Raw genomic sequence first — 23,992 nt, 5'->3', positions numbered from 1 at the left:
CATTTTTGAGCTATGGATAAAATATTACCCAGTTTTTTTTGTAAAATATAAAATATGTGGTTGCACCAAGTAAATACATACCCAATATACCAACCCTTAAAACTGCATATGCCCTTGAAACAGTGACAAGCCTTGGTACCCTATATTATTCATAGGCAATGCTTTAAAAGCCCCCCCACGGGTCATCAGTTTAAATTACTGCTCTCACTTCACCGTACATGGTGATAGGTAAAATGTTAATGTTTTTGCGCATAGGGCATCCCCGACTAATGCATTTATGATCGTATGTATGTGTATGTAGGGGTGGGGGACACTCCAAAAAATTTGAGAGGGATTTTAAATTCGTGGGTGTACCTTTAATTTTTGACACTTTTTAACTTTTTTTTACTAAACTCTTTTGTGCCGATTGGACCATGCTCCTGGCTCAGTAACAGGAAGGGGAGATCAGCAAACGGAAGTTCACTGATCTCCCGCACCCACCCTGCCGATCTTAAGTTACCAGATAAGCGTGTGAATCCCAATAAACTTTTTTTTTTTCCATTTGATAGGGGGCCCTATGTGATGCATTTTTGGTGACAGGTTCTCTTTAATGAGACATCATGGGTCTATGAGACTGTAGATCAGCCCACGCGTCACTTCAAGCTCAGTAACCGGAAAGGGAGATCAGCAAACCGACGTTCACTGATCTCCCTCCCCCCTACACAGCAGAATCTGCCCTGCTGGTCCTGGGTCAGTAGATAGACATGTGGAACCTAGGAAGCAAAGCAGGGGCATGCAAAGGGAGGGGAGCAGCAGTTATGGTAATGTCTGCAAATGATCCGGCTGCTGCATAGCCACTAGATCATTCCATCTGATCTGGCCTGTCAGATGTAAAATCCCAAAGAGCCACCGAGGTACTACATACATCGGTGGCAGTAAACCAGTTAGGACATTTCCTAGGGACAATACGTGACATATCAAAACACAGATACAGATTATAAAGGGTTAAAAAAAAGTGTAGAACTTCAATTCACCTATCAGCGTCTCACATAATGCTGAACTTTAGTTATCAGGCCTTCTAGACCATTACAGCAGTGTCTCACTTTCAATGTTGCATTTTTTAATTTGTTTCACATTATGCAAAATGCAGCAGAAGAAATTAGACTTCTACTGCAGCGGCCTGGTGGAGTTATGGAGGATATGCTGGGGTCCACCACAACTCAAATTTAAATTTTTCTTAGGCAAGTTGACCTTTTTTCAGTATGTTTTATACAAAGACTCTTGACATTTACAGATTAAACTGCTTTGCAATAGTGCTTGCTCTGATATGGGTAGCAAAGCCTCATCCATATAAATCAATAAAACATGGGTATCCAGTGGTTAATTTAGCATGAAAAACATCACAAATTGCATGCAAAATCTTCAAGACATAGGAGAACATTTTTTTTTTTTACTCAGGAAAGAGAACTACCAGATATCAAATATAATGTTTATTAGTATAATTTCAGTTTATAATACTTGAAGCCATTTAGACCCCTTTGGACAGTCTCCGGCTCTCCTTATGTCTACCTATTGCCCCTGCTCCCTTTTCATTATATCATATTACGTCCTGATTTGATACCCCTGAACATGATTCAGTAGGCAGGCATGCTGCTCTTAGCATGCTTGTTGCTCTAACTACTACCTCATTGGCCATTCTACTACTGCTGTTGACTTGGTACCATTACTGTTTTATCTGACAACGCTGCCATGTCACTCTTCTGCTATGTTTGTAATTCAGAGAGACAAACGCTGGAGCATATCCTCCGGAGGAGCAGTGGAAAGAACCTCAGCCAGTGTGAGTAACATTATTTACTATGTCACAAATGAAAGAAACATATGTGCTTCCCATTTTGTTCTTCTTGCATACCCTGCGGGCCCCTGGTCTTGCAAGTTTTCAGTGATAGCTTGTTTACTCCTTTCACAACCAATAAAGTGAACTTGACATTATAAATGCAACTGTGAGTGACAGAATATGGTAGTCAAGCGACTGTCACTACTAGGATGAACATACGTAATTACTTCAATCTATTGTTGCTGACAAGTTGTTTGAATACAAAACTTGTTTTTCCTTAAGCAGTAAGCTCAAAATCAGCCTTTGTAGGTGATGTTAATCAATCAGTTGTACTAAACCAACTACATAGCTTCTAACACTAACCTCATGTATGAGATAGACACCCTATGGCACATTTCTAATGTATGAAGTTGAACCTAAAGAATAATGGTTTTGTACTCAAGCCAGTGGCTTTGTTTAATTTCTGTCTCCTGAAGATAATAAAATATTAATGCAAATCAGAGATTACTTTAATTAAAAAGAAAAGAGCAATTACAGAATACCCACTGCCGTGTGATTTACTGCAGCATTATTTTTTCATGTCTCTTTGCTGTGTTAGTGTTAAACCTTTGTAATGGCATTTATTAGTTACCGGCTACATAAATACAAAGTGTAAATTACCAAAAAATGATATGGCAGGTGTAGATAAACTCCACTCCCTTGGCCTCCGTGACTCTGCTTTTTCCTGGTTCTCCTCCTACCTATCCCAGTGCAATTTCAGTGTTACATATAACATCCCCCTCACTCCTCTTCCTCTTTCTGTTGAGGTACCCCAAGGCTCTGTCCTTATGTCCCTCCTATTCTCTCTCTATACCTCTTCCCTGAACCAGTTGATAACTTCCAATGACTTCCAATACCACCTCTATGCTGACGCACCCAGATCTAACTCTCGACTCCTCAACTCACCCCCTCACTCTCCTCATGCATCACAAACATACTGAGCGACATATCAATATGGATGTCACACCACTTCCTCAAACTCAATCTTTCTAAAAATGAGCTTGTAATTTTTCCTCCTCCATGATCCCCTCCCCATGGCTTTACTTTTGAAAGCAACGGAACAACCACTGGACCCTCCACACAGGCCAGGGTGCTGGGTGTAATCCTAGACTCTCAACTTTCCTTCAGCCCACGCATCCAATCACTGGCTAAATCTTGCCACCTTAATCTCCACAACATTTCCATAATTCACCCCTTTCTAACCAACGACACTATAAAACAACCCTCTTCACTCCTGGGTTATTTGCCGCCTTGACTACTGCAACTCCCTCCTCACTGGCCTACCTTTACACAGGCTATCCCCCTTCAGTCTATTATGAATTATGCTGCCAAACTAATACACCTTACTAACCGATCCATGACTGCTGGTACTCTCTGCCAATCTCACTGGCTTCCCCTACACCACCGTAGAAAATTAAAAATACTAACCACAACATACAAGGCCATCTACAACATCGCCCCCCAGCTACATCACCAATCTTATCTACAGATATTGCCCAAATTGTCCTCCCCACTCTTCCCAGGACCTCCTGCTCTTTAGCTCCCTTGTTGCCTCCTCCAATCCTTGCCTCCAGGAGTTCTCCAGAGTCTCTCCCATCCTCCGGAACTTCCTGCCCCAGTATGTCCGGTCAGCTCCTACCCTGTCTGTCTTTAGGGGATCCTTGACAACTCACTTATTCAGGGAAGCCTACACTACCTCCACCTAAGAACTGTACTTAAGTCACCTATATCAGATCATCCCCTGCAGCTATTGGCTTTTGTACCACCTCCCCCTCCGCTCAGATTGTGAGCTCCATGAGCAGGGCCCTCCTATTTTCTAAATTGCTGTATTGAACTGTATTTTAGTTGTAGTGTCCCCTTTTTTTATTCTAAAGTGCTGTGTAAACTGTTGGAACTATATAAACCCTGTATAACAATAATATAATAAATGGACCCCAGTTAACTTAACCACTTCTGGACTGGAAGGATTTGCCCCCTTAACCACTTGCCGACTGCCGCACGACTATTTACATCGGCAGTCAGCCCCTCACAGGCAGAGCGACGTAGTACTACATAGCTAGCCTGTGACGGTCTAGGGAGCGAGCGCGTGCTCGTGCTCCCGCTCCCGCGCGGTCACGGACCCCCCCCCCCCCGCGCGTGTTACCGGCGGACCCGATGTCCGCCGGTCACTCGGCGATCGTCGGTGCAGAGGGAGAAAGGCAGGCGGCTAATGTAAACAAGCCGCCTGTCATTCTCCCCTGTGTAGGAATAGTGATCATACGGTTCTATTATGTAGGACCGTTGATCACTGTTCCTACACCTCAAGCCACAGCCAATCACAGTTAGAATCACGCCCCAGGGGACACACATAACCCCTCGCTCTCAAAAAAATGTTAATCCCTTCACTGCCAGTGTAATTTTACAGTAACAGTGCATATGTATAGCACTGATTACTGTAGAAATGTCACTGGTAACCCCAAAAGTGTCAAAAATGTCAGTCAAGGGTCCGATCTGTCCGCCGCAATGTCGCAGTACCGCCAAAAAAATCGCAGATTGCCGCCATTACGCGTTAAAAAAAAACCAACAAAAATGACAAAAATCTTTCCCTTTGTTAGTAAACGCGATAACTTTTGTGCAAACCAATCAAAATACGCTTTTTGCGATTTTTTTTTTACCAAACATATGTAGCATAAAACAAATTGGTCGAAAATGTTAAAAAATTTGGATTTTTACATTTTTTTGGGGGGAATTTCATATAAAAAAATGTGAAAAATATTGTTATTTTTGCAAAATTTACACTCTTTTTTTGTTTATAGCGCATGATCAAAAAATCGCACAGGTGATCAAATACCACCAAAAGAAAGCTCTGTGGGAAAAAAAAGGACATCAATTTCATTTGGGTACAGCGTCGCACGACCGCGCAATTGTCCGTTAAATTCACACAGTGCCGAATCGCAAAATAGGCCCTGGTCAGGAAGGGGGTAAAATCTTCCGGGGCTTAAGTGGTTAATGACCAGGCCATTTTTTGCGATTCTGCACTGTGTTACTTTAACTGACAATTGCATGGTCGTGTGATGCTATACCCAAAAAAAAATTGATGTTCTTTTTTTCCCCACTAATAGAGCTTTCTTTTGGTGGTAAATGATCACCTGTGCCATTTTCATTTTTTGTGCTATAACAAAAAAAGTGCGACAATTTTGAAAAAAAAAAACAATATTTTTCACTTTCTGCTATAAAACATTCCCAAAAAAAATGTAAAAAGCTAATTTTTTAACATTTTAGGCCAATTTGTTTTCTGCTACATATTTTTGGTAAAAAAAAAATCACAAAAAGCGTATTTTGATTTGCGCAAAAGTTATCGCGTCTACTAACTACAGGAAAGATTTATGTAACTCTTATTGTTTTTTTTTACTAGTAATGGTAGCGATCTGCAATTTTTAGCGAGACTGCGACATTGCAGAGGACAGATCGGACCCCAAACTGACATTTTTGACACTTTTTGGGGGACCAGTGACATTACTACAGTAATGAATGCTCAAAATATGCACTGTTAATGTAATAATGACACTGGCAGGGAAGGGGTTCACACTGTGGGTGATCAAGGGGTTAAATGTGAGCCTAGGGGAGTGATTCTAACTGTATGGGGCGGGGCTTATGGAATGACCATAGAGACCTGTGATCCTATATAGAAGGATCACAGGCACTCAGTGATCATTCCAGAGAGAAGAACGATCAGCTGTGTTTACAACAGCTGACCGTTCTTCTCTCTCAGCGGGGAACGATCGCGGGTGCCAGACGGCAATTGGAGCCACCTGCCCTGTGCATCGGAGTCCCCGCTGCTGAGTGGGGGCAGGAGCGCTGCACGGGTGGCACGCATTCGCCCCCTAGCAGCAGGTGTGCGACCGACGTAGCCCTACCTTGGTTCGCGCAGGAGTGCCAGCCTGCTGTAGTATATCTGCGGTGGGTGGTCCAGAAGCGGTTAATCAACCACAACCACTTGCTTCTGAATTAAAGTGACACTAAACTGCTATAAAAAGGAGAAAAAAAATCTCTACAAGTATTTGTTTATAGCTTGAAAAAAAGAGTCTTCTATGGCTCTCAGCCTCATCCAAGTCTCTAAATTCCTTTGAGTTTGCTACTGTAATCTGACTTCCTGTTAGAGGGTGTCTGTGTTCATTCTACTTTGTCCCACCAGGGAAGATTCACTAAAACTGGTGTACATAGAATCTGGTGCAGCGGTGCATACTAACCAATCAGCTTCTAACTTCAGCTTGTTTAATGAAAGGATACATCCACCTTTTTACAAAAAAATCTTAAATGCACACTTATTTTGCAGGTAAAAAAATGTGCATTTACTATTTTTTTTTTGTTATATGAACCTGTAAAACGTTGCACCAGTGATCAGCAGATCACTGATGTCATGCAGGACTCCTCCAGACCTGTCAGTGTGTCTGCTTGATCGTACCTCATACGGGAAAGCCGATACACTCTGACAGAAAGAACCAATGCTCACAGTAGATTTCCATTCATAGAACACTGTGAATGAGTGACATGGATGGGCGGGCAAAGCCCCGACTGGCCACATTTTTAAATAAAAGAATTTGACAGCAGGCGCGGCGAGAAGATCCCTGCTAGCTTTCAGAGCGGGGGATCAGGGGGAGCAGGGGCCAGTCCTTCATAACTAGGGATGATCGAACGGTTCGGGTCGACCATCGGTTCGGCCCGAACATTGGGTGTTCGAGGTTCGGCCGAATTTAGAACTTTTTGCCCAAAAAGTTCGGAATTCGTCAACCAGAACCGCCCAAAATGCAATGCTTCAGGAAAGGGGCTTTAAAAGCCTGTGATTGGACCAGAACTATTAGCAAAAGCCAATTGAGGGGGCAGGAGAATGCTAGGAATGTGATTGGAGTGACTAGGGGGTCCCTAGACCAATCATTAGTGAATACGCCCCCCAGTATATAAGATCGCCCCCGCCATATTCCTAGCATTGTTATACTGGACATGGAAGAGAATGGAAGCAGTTCTGTTAATTTTACTTTAAAAGTGTCATTTAGCTATTTTTAGTGTGAGGAAAGGGATATCTAGTGTAGTTAGAGTGCTCCTTTACACTTAAGTTAGCTTCAAAAATTCAGTTTCTGTAGGGAAAGTGTTAAGTGTCAGGTGACCGTAGTGTAGTGTAGGGTTAACTGGCAGTGACTGCTATGGCAGGGTGACAAAACCCTTCCATAGCAGGGTGACCGCTATAGAGAAATGATCATTTCTCTGAATAGCTTTGGCACACCCATATGGCTTCTCACCAGCCAAGCATTTTTTTATGCTGCAGGGGTTGCCACTGCCAGTGCTTTTTTGAGGACATGTTTGATGTCAGACATGACATCTGAACATGTGTATAGGGGGTATATATAGACATATATGTCTGAATATATACCCCTAGACATATATAGGTGTGATAGTAGCAGAAATAAATGCTTGCGCTAATGAAATCATTTACAGTAATATATTTCTGCTACTATCACACCTATATATGTCTAGGGGTATATATTCAGACATATATGTGTATATATACCCCCTATACACATGTTCAGATGTTTTGCCTGCCTCAAAAGAACCCAAAAAAATGCCAAAAAAACGCTAGCGTCAAAAAAAAATGCCCAGGTGTGTTTTTGCTGGCATTTTTTGGGGGGTTTTGGAGGCAGGCAAAACATCTGAACTTGTGTATAGTGGTGTATATACACACATCCATATATTTATATACACACCTAGACATATATAGGTGTGATAGTAGCAGAAATATATGCTTGCGCTAATGAAATCATTTACAGTAATATATTTCTGCTACTATCACACCTATATATGTCTAGGTGTGTATATAAATATATGTGTGTATATATACCACTATACACAAGTTCAGATGTTTTGCCTGCCTCAAAAGAACCCAAAAAAATGCCAAAAAAACGCTAGCGTCAAAAAAAAAAAAAAATGCCCAGGTGTGTTTTTGCTGGCATTTTTTGGGGGGTTTTGGAGGCAGGCAAAACATCTGAACTTGTGCACAGTATCACTATACACAAGTTCAGATGTTTTTCCTGACTGCAAAGAACCCAAAAAAATGCCTGCTTTGAAACCGGCAAGGTATGGAGAGAAGCTAACCCCCTGAGCTGAAAGTTTTCTAATACATACAATTCTTTTTTTTTCTGGTTCTGGACATGCTACAGAGCTGAAACTTCACAGGTACACCTTTTAGACCCCCCCAGACACAAAATCACACAAAAAAGTTCTTAAAAATTGTCATTTTTGATAAAAAAGCCAATTATTGAAAAAATTACAAAAAAAAAGAGATTTTTTGATTTTTACTTTGGATTTCAGATCTGGGGGGGGGGGGGGGGGTCTAAAAAGTGTACATGTGAAGTTTCAGCTCTGTAGCATGTCCAGAACCATAAAAAAAAGATTGTTTGTATTAGAAAACTTTCAGACAGGGGGTTGGCTTCGCTGCTGTAACACCTTGCCGGTTTAATAGAAGGCATTTTTTTGGGTTCTTTGCAGTCAGGAAAAACATCTCAACTTGTGTATAGTGGTACTGTGCACAAGTTCTGATGTTTTGCCTGCCTCCAAAACCCCCCAAAAAATGCCAGCAAAAACACACCTGAGCATTTTTTTGGCATTTTTTGGGGTTCTTTTGAGGCAGGCAAAACATCTGAACTTGTGTATAGTGGTATATATACACACATACATATATTTATATACACACCTAGACATATATAGGTGTGATAGTAGCAGAAATATATTACTGTAAATGATTTCATTAGCGCAAGCATATATTTCTGCTACTATCACACCTATATACCTGGGCTTCCAGATTACGATAAGCCTCCCCCCGCAGACTCCCACAACCACAGCCCATGGTTGACCAGAGGAGACCCTGTCCCCATCAACATGGGGGCAAGGTGCTTTGGGGTGGGGGGGGCAGAGCCCCCCTGCCCCAATGCACCCACCCCCCATGTTGAGGGCATGTGGCCTGGTATGTTTCAGGGGGGCACTCGCTCGCCCCCACCCCCATCCTGGCCAGCCAGACTGTGTGCTCGGATAAAGGTCTGGCATTGATTTTTCGGGGGAACCCCACACCGTTTTTTTTTTTTTTTAATTGGTGCCGTTTTTTTCAGCAATACTGACATAGACTGATAAAAACTGAAGTCCCTATATATATATATATATATATATATATATATATATATATATAAATAAAACCTTGTAGTATACACTGCACTATCTAATCTCAGCAAACTGTAAAAAGCAAAAATCTCTCTCCCTGCCAGCAAAATATTATTAACTAACTATACTGCACTGCACTATCTGTTAAACTCACTAAGCTCTCCCTGAAGGACTTTTACTTATAAATCACCCGCTGGCCAAGGGATTCGAACCCACAACCTCTCAAGCCTGGTATTCTACCACCTACGCCACCATCAAGCCTGCTTAGGTCGAAACACACTCTCCCTGCCTAACTTCTATCTCGCCCTACACACAGTGTACGGCAGCTGCCCCTGAGCCATGATTGGCTAAAGGCACCTGCCTTTGGCCAATCATGGCACAGATGATTTGATTGGCCAAAGCATGGAGGTCAGAGTCCAAGCTTTGGCCAATTACAGTGCGCAGTGCATTATGGATGCGGGAGCTTGAAGTTCCTGCGAAGAAGCCCATTTGTTCGCCATTCGGTGAACGGGTGAACAGGCTGTGTTCGAGTCTAACTTAGGTTCAACTTGAACACAAAGCCCATCCCTAATCCTGAATATCGGTGTTCACAGCCTAATGCATTAGGGTGTGCACCCTGAAGTTCCAACACACATGGCTTTCTCTGCAGCCTCAGCTGGACTGGACAGTGAATGAATGGGAAGTGCTCTGTCTTGAGTGGTTGCCTATTCATTAACACACAGAAGCAAAAGTAAACACTGTTTACTATGCTACCGTTATGAATGAGCAACATGAGTAAGTATGTTCACTATGCTCATTTACAAAAGGAGGGTGCCGATAAATGACTTTTTTACTAGCCCCTTCCCCCACTCTCCATCCTAAAACATACCCCACAGCAGCGGGGGGGGGGGGGAATCCAGCAGTTCTGCGGGGTGACCAACAGGGAAAAGTCTCAGGCAATAGGGGGAATCGGCACCACATTTAGTAATTAGGGTTGGCCCTGGCACACCCCCTGCGCACGCCTATGGGTGTAACATCCTATAAAAGGTGAACTTATCCTTTAAACTTTGCCAATAAATCCTAGAAGCTGATGGGTTACTATGCAGAGCTGCACCAGACTCTGTACACAACAGTTTTAGTACATCCCCCACACTGTGTGTAAGAACATAGTCACCATTGCTTGCGCACATCCCAAAATGAACTAGAGACTATAGATTATTGAATATGGGATGTGTTGTGTACATAAAGCAGTACACATGACCACAACTAATGTACACTACTCCTACAAAACAAACAAAAGTGATGGGGAAAAGAAAAGGTTTAAGAGTACATCAAGGTTAATACAAGGAGGCAGACCAAATCAGTAATAAATAATTTCTTAAAAAAATAGATTACAAGGCTATTAAGTAGTAAATTATTTTTTTGGAAAATAAGGATATTGTTTAGTGTTTTTTTTTTAAGCCAAGAAATCTCCCTGCCATAGTTCTTTCTACTCCTTACACTGTGGAGCCTTATTGGCTTTATTAACCTCATTCTGCTAAATAAGGAGGGGTGTAATGCTCTCTAATTGAAAATGAATACCTTATCCAAGAGAGAATAATATGGTCTTGTAATGACTGCTACAGTTAGGTGGACCTAGGAAATTAGACACAGAAATTGCCAAAAAGAGAATGATCAGTGATTCTTTCCACCATTGTTAGGGCCAACTGACTTGGATGATCGTTCAGATCTTTAGGTTACTTTGTATATTCAGTTATACAAATAATGAGTACATTCATCCTTTAAAAGACTTAGGGGTTGATTTACCAAAGGTGAATACACTGTGCACTTTGGAAATGCAGTTGCACTCATTTTTCCCCAGAGCTCAGTAAATGTGGTAAAGCTCTGTTGATTTCCATTATCCAATCATGTGCAAACAAAAGTAATTTTCCTTACACCTGATTGGGTATTCTTTACAAAAGTGAAGTTTTACCACATCTACATTTACTATGTATATATATATATATATATATATATATATATATATATATATATATATATATATATATATATATATATATATATATATATATAAAAAATGATCGCAACTGCACTTGCAGAGAGTCTATTTGTCTTTTGTAAATCAACCCTTGTGTCTCACAGCTAATTTCAAACTGGTGTTAATAGAATAGGCTTCATGCATTTTCTTTCAAGAGTTACATTGATTTGTTATATGCAGACATTGCTTCCTGATCAAAGTCGCCACACACAGATGTCTTTAACTATCCAGTGTGTATTTTTACATTAATAGTGTAAATATATATATATATATATATATATATATATATATATATATATATATATATATATATATATATATATACTTAACCACTTGATCTCCAGAAGATTTACCCCCCCCCCCCTCCTGACCAGGCTTTTTTTTTTGCGACTCGGCACTGTGTTATTTTAACTAAAATTTGTGCGGTCATGCGACACTGTACCCAAAACAAATTTTTGTCATTTTTTTCCCACATAGAGCTTTCTTTTGGTGGTATTTGATCACCGCTGCAGTTTTTTTTTTTTTTTTTTGTGCTATAAACAAAAAAAGACCTTGAATTTTGAAAAATAAAAAACAATATTTTTAACTTTCTGCTATAAAACATATTCAATAAAAAAAAAAAAAAAAATTCTTCAAAAATGTAGGCCAATATGTATTTTGCTACATGTTTTTAGTAAAAAAATCCCATCTATTGATTGGTTTACGCAAAAAAAGCATATATTGATTGGTTTACGCTAACATTATAGTGTCTACAAACTATACAATAGGATATATTTATGGAATTTAAAAAAATATATATTTATACAAGTAATAGCAGCGATCAGTGACTTATTGTGCGATTGCTATATTGCAGCACACATTCTGACACTTTTGACATTTTGCCTGGAACCAGTTACACTAATACAGTGATCAGTGCTAAGAATATGCACTGTCACTGTACTAATGAACAATGGCTGGGAAGTGGTTAAACATCTAGGGCGATCAAGGGGTTAACAGTGGGCCTAGCTAGTGTTTGTGTGTTAACTGTGTGCTGCTTTTCAGGAACACAGAATCCATCCCTCTCTCCCTGTCAGAACTAAGATAAGCCTTGTTTATATAGGCAGATCACAGTTCTCTGTGTATTGCGAAAGACATCAAATGCCCAGCATCCGCAGATCAGCTTTTGCTGTGCATTATTACACCAAAAGCAGCACGCCCCTACAGGCAAAAGTCCGGAATCACCTATACCGTGTTTCCCCAAAAAAAAGACCAGGTCTTTTGGCAACAAATTATACAGTAGGGATTATTTTCAGGGTAGGTCTTATCATAAGATATGTATTTTCCAGTTCCTGTGCTCCCTGTCTTCTCTCCCTCCCTGCCTGTCAGGAATCCCCAGTGCAAACAAAGTTAAAAGGTTTGTAAAATCCTATATTCCACTCTATTACAGTATAAGATAATGTACAATGTGTGTGTTTCTGTAATATTATTGTGCCAAATACCTTTGTTACAGCGCCGCTAGGCGCTTACGATAAGTGGGATTTTTTTTAACCAAAAACATGTAGCAGAATACATATTGGCCTAAACTGTTGAAGAAATTTGATTTTTTTCAATTTTTTAATTGGGTGTGTTTTATAGCAGAAAGTGAAAAATATTTTTTTGTTAATACCGCTAAACAATAAAAACCACAGTGGTGGTAACCTACCACAAAAATAAAGCTCTATTTGTAGGAAAAAAGGACATACATTTTATTTTGGTACAGCGCTGCACGACCGCGCAATTGTCAGTTAAAATAATGCAGTGCCGTATCGCAAAAAATGGCCTGGTCGTTAAGGGGGATAAACCTTCCGGAGCTGAAGTGGTTAAAGAAAATAAAAATCTAAACCTATGGACACTATCTGAAAGAACTGCTAATGTGAACATTAGCAAATGTTCTAATCCAGACATCCAGATAACCCTGTTGTCTGTACTTGTCATGATTTACATTGTTAGTAGTTAGATAGAGCTACTGTATGCCCTGTCTGTGCCTTCTCTCATCATTGACAGCTGTGAATGCTGGAAAGTAGGTTTGTAATACTTTGAATTTTTACACATGTGTATGGCTAATAGAGGCATAGTAACCACTTCCTGCCCGCCCGCCCTATAGGCGATTGACAGTGAGAAAGTGGTTGCATTATCCTGACCGGACGTCATATGATGGCGGCAGGATAATGCGCTCTGCGCGCCCCCCGGGGGGGGGGGCGCGCAGAGCGGCGATCGGTGATGCGGCATGTCACTCTGACACACTGCATCTCCGATCTCGGTAAAGAGCCTACTGACGTAGGCTCTTTACCATGTGACCAGCTGTGTCCAATCACAGCTGGTCACATAGTACACAGGAAGAGCCGTTGATCGGCTTTCCTTAGTTCGTGCCTGACAGACACGAATAAATGGAGAGCCGACCTACGGCTCTCCTGACAGGGGGGTCTGTACTGGTGATCAGATCATTGCTTACCAGTGCAGACCCTCGGGGGGGGGGGAGGGTGCCACTAGAACCACCAGGGATGCCCACCCATGACCCCAGGGATGCCCACCAGTGCCCTCCCCATCAGTGCTGCCCGCCAGTGCCCTCCCCATCAGTGCTGTCCACCAGTGCCCATCATTGCCATCTATCAGTGCTGCCCACCAGTGCCCATTATTGCCCACCAGTGCTGCCTATCAGTGCCCATTAGTGCCCATCAGTGCGGCCCATCAGTGCAGATCAGTGCCACCTATCATTGCCCATCAGTGCCACCTATCAGTGCCCATCAGTGCCGCCTATCAGTGCCCATCAGTGCCACCTATCAGGGCCCATCAATGCCACCTATCAGTGCCCAGCAGTGCCGCCTATCAGTGCCCACCAATGCTGCATATCAGTGCTACCTATCAGTGCCACCATTGCTGCCTATCAATGCTGCATATTAGTGCCACCCCATCAATGCTACCCCATCAGTGCCACCCCATCAGTGCCTCCTCATCAGTGCCTGTCAGTGCAGCCTCATCAGTGCAGGAAAAAACTTATCTATTTACAAAATTGTATAACATAAGCAAAAAACTTTTTTTTTTCAGTCTTTTTTTTATTTGTTTAGCAAAAAAAGAAAAAACCTTGCAGTGATCAAATACCACCAAAAGAAAGCTCTATTTGTGGGAAAAAAATGACATAAATTTGGTTTAGGTACAGTGTAGCATGACTGCGCAATTGTCATTCAAAATGCAACAGCGCAAAAAGCTGAAAATTGGCCTGGGCAGGAAGGGGGTGAAAGTGCCCTGTATTGAAGTGGTTAAAGTTATATATTTACTTACAGAAATAGAAAACGGCTATGGATATTGGAAGTAATTATTGGTTTGACAAGATATTTTTCTTTTTTTTGCATATCAAAACTCTTGCGGCCCACAGTTCATTTAAAGTTTTGCCATATGACTTTACACTCTAAGCATGCTTGGTTAAAATGAATTGTCAAAATCTTACATTTTGATTCATGTACAGAAAGTGCTACCATCTTCATCCTGGCATCCTTGGAAATACACGTATCATTTTTCAATGTATTTGTGCTATAACATTTTCCGTTTTCTTCATACCTAATACACTCATCAACGTCATCTGGTTCAGATATAACCATCAAGATTTTAGAATTAGATATGTCTATTAATGCTGTTGGAGAAAGATACATTGAATAACTTCTCCAAATTTAGACCGACCTATCATTTTACTAAGGTCAGACACATCTATCTGAAAACTAGTTTCATTCATTGATTTTTTTGCAGTTTCATTTATCAGCAGATTAATCTATTGACTGATTCATTAATTCATCTATTGATGTTCCCTCAGTTGAAGCTCACAGAGATGTATTAATATCATGGTGTGCAGATAGCCCATTTTTCCACTGCTAGGAACGTCACCCATATGGACCACGCATGGAAATTCAAATAAGCTAATTGATCTAATGATCTCCACAGGTGCATTTCATTCTATATTGGCAGGTCATATTATTAAGATTCATGGCGGTGTATTAATGGCATCCATACTGAAATAATACACAGTATAAAGAAAACAATATATACATCTTTCAATGCCCTAAATAGAAATGAAGAAAACCAAATTGTAAATATAATGAATGCATTGTAATACTGTTGGCAATGATCTCTTGCCTGACCTTTGATATTAACTTCCCAGGAGAAGACAAGTCCAGCTGGCCCCCATCAGAAGGTTTGGGATAGTTACAGAGCACGCTCATCACAGATCAATGACCGCTTGGGCCTACGCTGTGTAGACTGGGAACAGCCTCCACGTATATCTATGGATATGTCAGATGGCGACTATCAGACTGAAGTATAAGGCAATCTGTCCCTTTACCTGTGAATTTATCAACCTCTAGGACAGTTAATTGCCCTCGTATACCAGGGAAGTGGTATCGGGGTTTTAAGCCACAGAGGATTACATTTGCTAATGGAGTGCCCATTGAAAAATGCACTGGAACCTCATGATACAACAGCAGAGTCAAAAGAGAGCAAAAAGGGAGAATGATGGTCGATAAACGGAAGAAGTGGCCTTCTGGAAGAGAAAATCTCTGATTTTAAGATGGTATATCCAGGATCACTATTCCTCTTTGATCTCTAGAGGAGCCAAGCAGCAACAAGCTGTGATTTCTCTTTAAATGCACACATATGTTGTCCTGTCACACAACTTCCTCTGTTCTGCTTCCTGGACATTGCTTGTCAAGTGACCACTTTCTTCCAGTTTTTTCACCTCCCCCCTCTCCTGCCCTCTGCCATTTTCAGGTAGGGATGAGGAGCTTAGTCTTGTCATCACGAACTTCTAAAGAAGATCAGCCCAAATAGACTAAACTGATATCTCCAATTCCTTACTGATATTTCTAGGCAATTGGGCAGTGGAAAGGGGGTCAGGTGGCACTGGGTTTTAAAAATGCCTAGACTTTGTTTAAAATGAGATAAAAAAATAAAAAAAAAAACCTTTTGAAACATGATTTGAGGTAAGTTGTTGACTTTTTTTAGTGTCTACAAATACTTTACAATGATATATTTAGGTGGTCTTTTGCACATAGAAGATGCTGATAACATTTAGAGGACACCACTGCAAAAACAATAAAATATTTGTAAAGGGCAGCGATGATCAAGGTCGGTCAAGCATTCTCCATGGGGTAGTTACTCATAGTTACCTATAGCTTGCTCCATTCACACTTGTTCGACTTGCCATTCGACTTTGGAAACTAAAGTCACATGACAAGTTGCTTCCCAAGCCTTCTAATGACTACCATTCAAATATGCACGACTTAATGTCGCAGAGACTTTAAAAAGATTACAGCATTATTTTGGTCTGACTTTCATGGACTTATGCCATATACTGCAACGTAAACCCTTAAAATTTGCATTAAAGTCGCAACTGAATGCCACATTTGTGCGACAGTTGTCCGACTTTGTAGAGCCCACACAGTTAAATGTCTGCGCTTTGACCCCTGTGCTGGTCCATCCCTGCTACTGAGAAGCCACGCCCGATCACATAGTCCATCCAACTGTGTTAATTGTGCAGACAAATAATCGCTAGAAGAGCTCAGTGAAAAAGGGATATTCTAGACATATAGACAATGAGAGCTGACCAGACTTGTGCGTGTGCACCTGGCTAACTATGATCTGCGCTACCCAATTTATAAAGATACAGCTAAGCGGGATCGAGCATGGGTAGAGGTTGCCCGGATCTACCATCAAGATTAGGATGCATTATTCATCAGAGAACAGTCAGCAGAACCCTTTCATAACAAGAAGTCATTGATACCTAGATGCCCAGGCCCAGTTTAGCAGTATCATTACACATTGGGTAAATTGACAATAACTCTATGACTTATTTTTTCATAAATTTTTTTGTGACATACTGGGCTTGTGTTTGGTAAGCCAGTTTAATAAAACTCCTGCTCTGTTTTTTATTATTAAACACTGATAAATCTGAAAAATTATAACTCATTTATCATTTTTAATATTGCAGTTTCATCAGTAAAAAGCTAATGGCATTGCAAATGCCTTTGCAGCCAAAAGGTGATAGATAGTGTTTGTCTGCAGGCAGAAAATGTATGTTTTTTTTTTTTTTCAAATTTTCCAACCTGCATGTGTTATAGCTGATAGCTGACATAGTGATCATATGAATGAAAACCACCCTAATTGGATCCTAATTGTCAGTGGGGACCTGAGCTGTTAGCGACAGCCGAGATTTAGAGCCAGCAGTGCTCAGTATTGGCTTCTCGCTCTCAAAGCGGAAAAAGTTTATTCATGTATACTTTTTTTTCCTCAAAAATTTTTTATGGTCAAATAACAAAAGAGCGATACAAAATGTCAACTCTATTCCAAAACAATTAACTGTTACATCATGTTAGGATTACAAGTAGAAAGAAGAAGAAAGAAAACCTATCTAGTTTCTAGGTATCTTGCATGGTAAGTAACCATAAAAACATCAAGGTAAGTAAACCTAGAAACTTCAAACACGATTTCCAAATACAGTTCTGGCTTTGTCATGAAAGATATAGACTACCGATAACATATTCATGTATACTTAACACAAGGGCATCTTGGTTGGGGATGCTTGTTTGGTAATTGTATACACTGTAGCAATCATTGGTTTGATTGCAGTCTGTCTGTGTAGTAACATTTAGGGGTACCCCCAATGAAGACTCCCATCCTATTGTTGTATGAAATGCTGGAAGGACTGAAGCCTCACAACAATAACAGAAAATTGTATCAATTACGTACCATAATTTTCCTTTCCTGATGCCAATCCATGCCAGCATACATATGATGTCTTCCATGTTGGCGTTAAGAAAGCTGCCATGTTGGCGTTAAGAAAGCGGAAAATTGTATCAAATATTTACTGTAATTCTCCTTTCCTGACGCCAATCCATGGCAATATACGTGTGCCTATGGAGACATCACATGTATGCTGCCATGTTGGCAACAGGAAAATATGATTTCAAACTACCGAAAAAAACTGAAATCTGTAACAATCTCCATTCTAAGAAAAGCCTGAGGAGGAATACAGGTTTAAAAAGGCCATGTTACTACAACAATGTATTTTCAACAGGTACTAGTTCACATTGTAATCCTCTTTAAACCTAACTTTGTGTGAGCACCACACACTAATAATGTCATTTAATTCATGTCTAATGTTTAAAGACCACTCATCCATCCATGTCTCTATGCTTTATTCTATTGAGAAATCACTTTGAAAGACCCCCTTAGCATTTCTAGCCACAGTCATCTTGAGTAAGGGCAGATGATTCCTGTAACATTTCCTTCCTGGAATCCATGCACCCTTAGCTCAGCCATGCAGGCAGGAGGATGTGCTTAGCTTAGAAAGCCCCACCTCCAGATGAAAGAAAAAATACTCCTGGGATGTATGATATAATTTTTGCTTAGGCCATAAACCAGGAAGCAACTGGAGAAATGTTAAAACATAAATGAGTAAAAAAGTTAAAGTAAATACATTATATTATATCTTATGATCTATTTATAAAAGCTAGCAGCATAAGGATTAAAAATGGTTAATATAGATTGAGAGAGTAATACTGCTTTAAGAAAATAGTATGAAAATAACTAGAAGGAGAAGTACTGTATTTATATTCAGCATATTTATTTCTTTTAAATTCACTGAAATGTACTTTTAAATGTAGTCATATTAATATATTAACGTATAGCTCCTTGTGCTTCAAAATTACATAATTCAAGTAGATGACAGAAATGTGAGATTAAAGTGCATGGGTGAGAAACTGGGGCCCATAGCAGGGTGGGTCCATGGAGAATATCAGATCCGGTACAAAATAGAACCCACTGCCAAACATCTGTCTTAGTACGAAAAAAGGTAAGATTGAATGTACAATGAAGTTTTCAAAGGGAATTCTGTCTGTCTTAGCATATGGCAATAATTCAATTAATAATATTGCAGGCAAAGACAAAGTTGAATAGATCTGGTTGTTTCAACTAGTCTCTTCTAATAGTGTACTTAGAAACGTATTCACTATTTACATATTTTATTTTTCAGGGTTTTGTAATGATCAAGCGCATCAACCCACTGTTTTACATGCATTTTTTTTTTTTTTAACTAATGTCATGTCACCTTAAGGTATACATAACCGGCTGGAGTTTATGGAAAGGCCAAAAAAGCTAACATATAGAACAGAAACATTATGAAAGATTGCCAGTCTGATCGCCAGTCTGTCTCTTTTATTTTTTATTACAATTACTCATCTTTTCGTTTGGAAAAATTAGAGGGTTTACATTAAATATAAAAAAAGTGCATAGAACAGTATGACTACGGGAGTCTAAAGGAACAGAAAAATTACCCAGAGAAGCACACAGTCAAATGCCCTCCATGTCTGCAAACCTTTTTTTTTTTTTTGTAGATGGTCATTTTGGTCTTGTCATTCTAAGGCTTTGTTAAAGCGTTTGTTACCTTAAAAAAAAAAAAAAAAATCTTGTTTCCTTAACCACTTCTGGACCGGAAGGATTTGCCCCCTTAACCACTTAAGCCCCGGAAGATTTTACCCCCTTCCTGACCAGGGGGTATTTTGCGATTCGGCACTGCGTGACTTTAACGGACAATTGCGCGGTCGTGCGACGCTGTATCTAAACGAATTTGGCGTCCTTTTTTTCCCACAAACAGAGCTTTCTTTTGGTGGTATTTGATCACCTGTGCGATTTTTTGATCATGCGCTATAAACAAAAAAAGAGCGTAAATTTTGCAAAAATAGCAATATTTTTCACATTTTTTATATGAAATTCCCCCCCCAAAAAAATGTAAAAATCAAAATTTTTTAACATTTTCGGCCAATTTGTTTTATGCTTCCTATGTTTGGTAAAAAAAATCGCAAAAAGAGTATTTTGATTGGTTTGCGCAAAAGTTATCGCGTTTACTAACTAAGGGAAAGATTTTTGTCATTTTTGTTGTTTTTTTTTTAACGCGTAAAGGCGGCGATCTGCGATTTTTTTTGCGGTACTGCGACATTGCGGCGGACAGATCGGACCCTTGACTGACATTTTTGACACTTTTGGGGTTACCAGTGACATTTCTACAGTAATCAGTGCTATACATATGCACTGTTACTGTAAAAATACACTAGCAGTGAAGGGGTTAACTTTTTTTGAAAGGGAGGGGCTACGTGTGTACCTAGGGGCGTGCTTTCTACTGTGATTGACTGTGGCTTCAGATGTATGAACAGTGATCAACGGTTCTACATAGTAGAACCGTATGATCATCCTTCATACACAGGGGAGAATGACAGGCAGCTTGTTTACACAAGCCGCCTGACTTTCTCCCTCTCCCCCGATGATCACAGAGTGACCGGCGGACATCGGGTCCGCCGGTCAAACGCGCGCGGGGGGGATGTGTGACCGCGCGGGAGCGCGCCTCCGGCGGCGCGCGCTCGCACTCCCTAGACCCTCACATGCTAGCGACGTAGACCTACGTCGCTTTGCCTGTGAGGGGCTGACTGCCGACGTAGATCTGCGTTAGGCAGTCGGCAAGTGGTTAATGACCAGACCCTAATTTGCAATTTGGCACTTCATAATTTTTAACGGACAATTGCGCAGACGTGCGATGCTGTACCCAAACAAAATTTACATCCTTTTTTTTCCACAAATAGAGCTTTCTTTTGGTGGTATTTGATCCCCTGTGCGATACTTTATTTTTTGCGTTATAAACAAAAAAAGAGTGACAATTTTGAAAAAAAAAAACCCACTATATTTTTCACTTTCTGCTATATAACATACCCCCCCCCCCCCCCAAAAAAAATGTAAAAATCTAATTTTTTTAACATTTTAGGCCAATTTGTTTTTTGCTACATATTTTTGGTATAAAAAATCGCAATAAGCGTATTTTGTTTGGTTTGCACAAAAGTTATTTTATCTACTAACTACGGGAAAGATTTGTCATTTTTATTGTTTTTTTTTTTTTACTAGTAATGGCAGTGATCTGCGATTTTTTTTCCAAGACTGCGACAGAGGCGGACAGATCGAAACCCTAACTGACATTTTTTACACTTTTTGGGGTACCAGGGACATTACTACAGTAATCAGTGCTAAAAATATGCACTGTTACTGTAATAATGACACTGGCAGGGAAGGGGTTAACAGTATAGGTGATCAAGGGGTTAAATGTGACCCTAGGGGAGTGAATCTAACTGGGGGGCGTGGCTTCTGAGATGACAACAGAGACGTGATCCTATATAGCAGGATCACTTGAGCTCTGTGATCATTTCAGGGAGAAGGACGGTCTGCTGTGTTTACAACAGCCGACAGTCCTTCTCTCTCAGCGGGGAACAATCGCGGGTGTCAGGCGACAATCAAAGCCACCTGACCCATGCATCGGCTTCCCCGCTGACGATCGGGGGTGGGAGTGCATGCTTGCCCCCAGCTGCTCCCAGGCGAGCGACGTAGATCTATGTCCTTTTGCCTGTACAAGCCACCCTGCCACAGTAAAAAGGTGGCGGGTGGTCGGGAACTGGTTAAAGCATGTTATACGGCACAGTGCTGTGTCATTTGGCCTCCTGTAATACTTAAAGAACCTGGCTGAATCTGGCTGATCCTGTCAGTTTCTACCCTCCCCTCTGTACATTGACCACGGTTTATCATGGCTGCTGAGCCCTGACACCGTGGTCAGTTTACGTGCCTCCATCATCTGCTACCCTGCACTGTCCTCCCCTCTGCTCCTCTCCCCTTTCCCCTCCATGCCTGTCTGCTGTGTCAGCGCCCACCTCTCCACTCCTGCTGTCCTCATATTTATTTTAAAATATTCTAATCCCCTCTGAAATATCACACTAAGTGCTCCTGTGCCTGTCTTATAGAAAAAATATGCGATCTGTACCTATATCACAGCAGCTTCCAGCAATCATGTGACTGATCTCTCTCTCCTCTCTTTCCCTCCTCCCCGGCTGACATCAGCTGCAGTGCTCAGGCCCGCCCACTGGAACTGTCAGCCCGGAAGAGAAGAGAGCGGAGGGTTCAGCTGATCGCCGGGAGACGCTCTCATATAGGTACAGATCGCATATTTTTTTCTATAAGACAGGCACAGGAGCACTTAGTGTTATTTTACAGAGGGGATTAGATTATTTTATAGTAGTGGCTTAACAGCCACTTTAACCACTTTACTACCAGCCGCCGCAGATGTACGGCGCTCGCCTGGGAGGAGCTAGGGGGCGATCGCGCATTGCCAGAGGCGCACTCCCGCCCCCGCTCGTCAGTGCGGGTGTCAGGCGGCTCCGATGGCCGCCGGCCACCCGCTATCTCCCGCTGTTGACAGAGAAGGACAGACGGCTGATGTAAACACATCCGTCCGTACTTCTCCCTGAATCCCTGAAGTGATCACAGATGTCATGTGATCCTGCTATATAGGATCACATGTCTCTGTGATTACTTCACAAGCCACGCCCCCCACAAAATAGAGCTTCTTTGGTGGTATTTTTTGGTATTTGATCCACCTAGCGCGACAATTATTGAAAAAAAAAAACAATATTTTTCACACTTACCTTTAAACCCTTCATCACCCCAAAACACCAGGGATTTACCCATGTATGCCGCAATGTCGCAGTCCTGCAAAAAATCGCAGATTGCCGCCATTACTAGTAAAAAATAAATAAATAAATAAAAATGACATAACTCTTTCCCGTAGTTAGTAAACGCAATAACTTTTGCGCAAACCAATTAAAATACGCTTATTGCTAATTTTTTTTTACCAAAAATATATAGCAAAAAAAAAATTGTCCTAAAATGTTAAAAAGTTTAGATTTTTTAATTTTTTTTTGAGAATTTTTCATATAAAAGAATGTGAAAAATATTGTTTTTTTTTTTTCAAAATTGTCGCGCTTTTTTGTTGATAGTGTAAAAAATAAATATCGCACAGGTGATCAAATACCACCAAAAGAAAGCTCTATTTGTGGGGGGGGGGGGGGGGGGGGGAAGACATAAATTTCGTTTGGGTACAGCGTCGCACGACCATGCAATTGTCGGTTAAAATCACGCATTGCCGAATCGCAAAATAGGGCCTGGTCATTGAGCAGCCAAATCCTCCGGTCTGAAAGTGGTTAAATTCATTGTTATATGTACAATAATTTAGGTTTTATCATTACGGGCTACAGAAAAGCTGTTTATTATCTGTTCATGTGCAATGAGCAAAACACATAAAAACGTTAATGTAAGTAAAAAAGGTTTTAGCAATATTCACACGTACATATCTCTATCTATCTATCTATCTATCTATCTATCTATCTATCTATCTATCTATCTATCTATCTATCTATCTATCTATCTATCTATCTATCTATCTATCTATCTATCTATCTATCTATCTATCTATCTATCTATCTATCTATCTATCTATCTATCTATCTATCTATCTATCTATCTATCTATCTATCTATCTATCTATCTATCTATCTATCTATCTATCTATCTATCTATCTATCTATCTATCTATCTATCTATCTATCTATCTATCTATCTATCTATCTATCTATCTATCTATCTATCTATCTGTTATGTAACAAGAAGTATTGGGCCGCCTGCCTTTACACGCACATTGACTTTAATGGCATCCCAGTCTTAGTCCGTAGGGTTCAGTATTGAGTTTGCCCACCCTTTGCAGCTTTAACAGCTTCATCTCTTTTGCTGTCCACAAGGTTTAGGAGTGTGTCTATGGGAATGTTTGACTATTCTTCCAAAAGCACATTTGTAAGGTTAGGCACTGATGTGGAGGAGAAGGCCTGGCTTGCAGTCTCCGCTCTAATTCATCCCAAAGGTGTTCTATCAGGTTGGGATCAGGACTCTGTGCAGGCCAGTCAAGTTCCTCCACCCCAAACTCACTCACCCATGTCTTTATGGACCTTGCTTTGTGCACTGGTGCGCATTCATGTTGGAACAGGAAGGGGCCATCCCAAACTGTTAGACATAAC

The 23,992-nt window shown here is 40.8% G+C and overlaps 1 protein-coding gene across 12 annotated transcripts in view; it reads left to right on the top strand.

The window, feature by feature from the left end:
- The window catches only part of ADGRB2 (adhesion G protein-coupled receptor B2), a 695,259-nt gene extending 679,226 nt beyond the window's left edge, over positions 1 to 16,033 (top strand). For all 12 annotated transcript variants that reach the window (XM_082246705.1, XM_082246713.1, XM_082246711.1 and 9 more), the window contains 2 exons: positions 1,760 to 1,816; positions 15,223 to 16,033. In XM_082246705.1, the coding sequence (XP_082102831.1) occupies positions 1,760 to 1,816; positions 15,223 to 15,384 (219 nt within the window). In that variant the 3' untranslated portion in view covers positions 15,385 to 16,033. The remainder of the gene's footprint in view (positions 1 to 1,759; positions 1,817 to 15,222) is intronic.
- The last annotated feature ends 7,959 nt before the right edge of the window (positions 16,034 to 23,992 follow it).

Source organism: Pelophylax lessonae, assembly GCF_965119305.1.
Source record: "Pelophylax lessonae genome assembly, chromosome: 2".
NCBI classification, from domain to species: Eukaryota; Metazoa; Chordata; class Amphibia; order Anura; family Ranidae; genus Pelophylax; species Pelophylax lessonae.
This window is presented reverse-complemented; position numbering and strand designations above follow the sequence as displayed.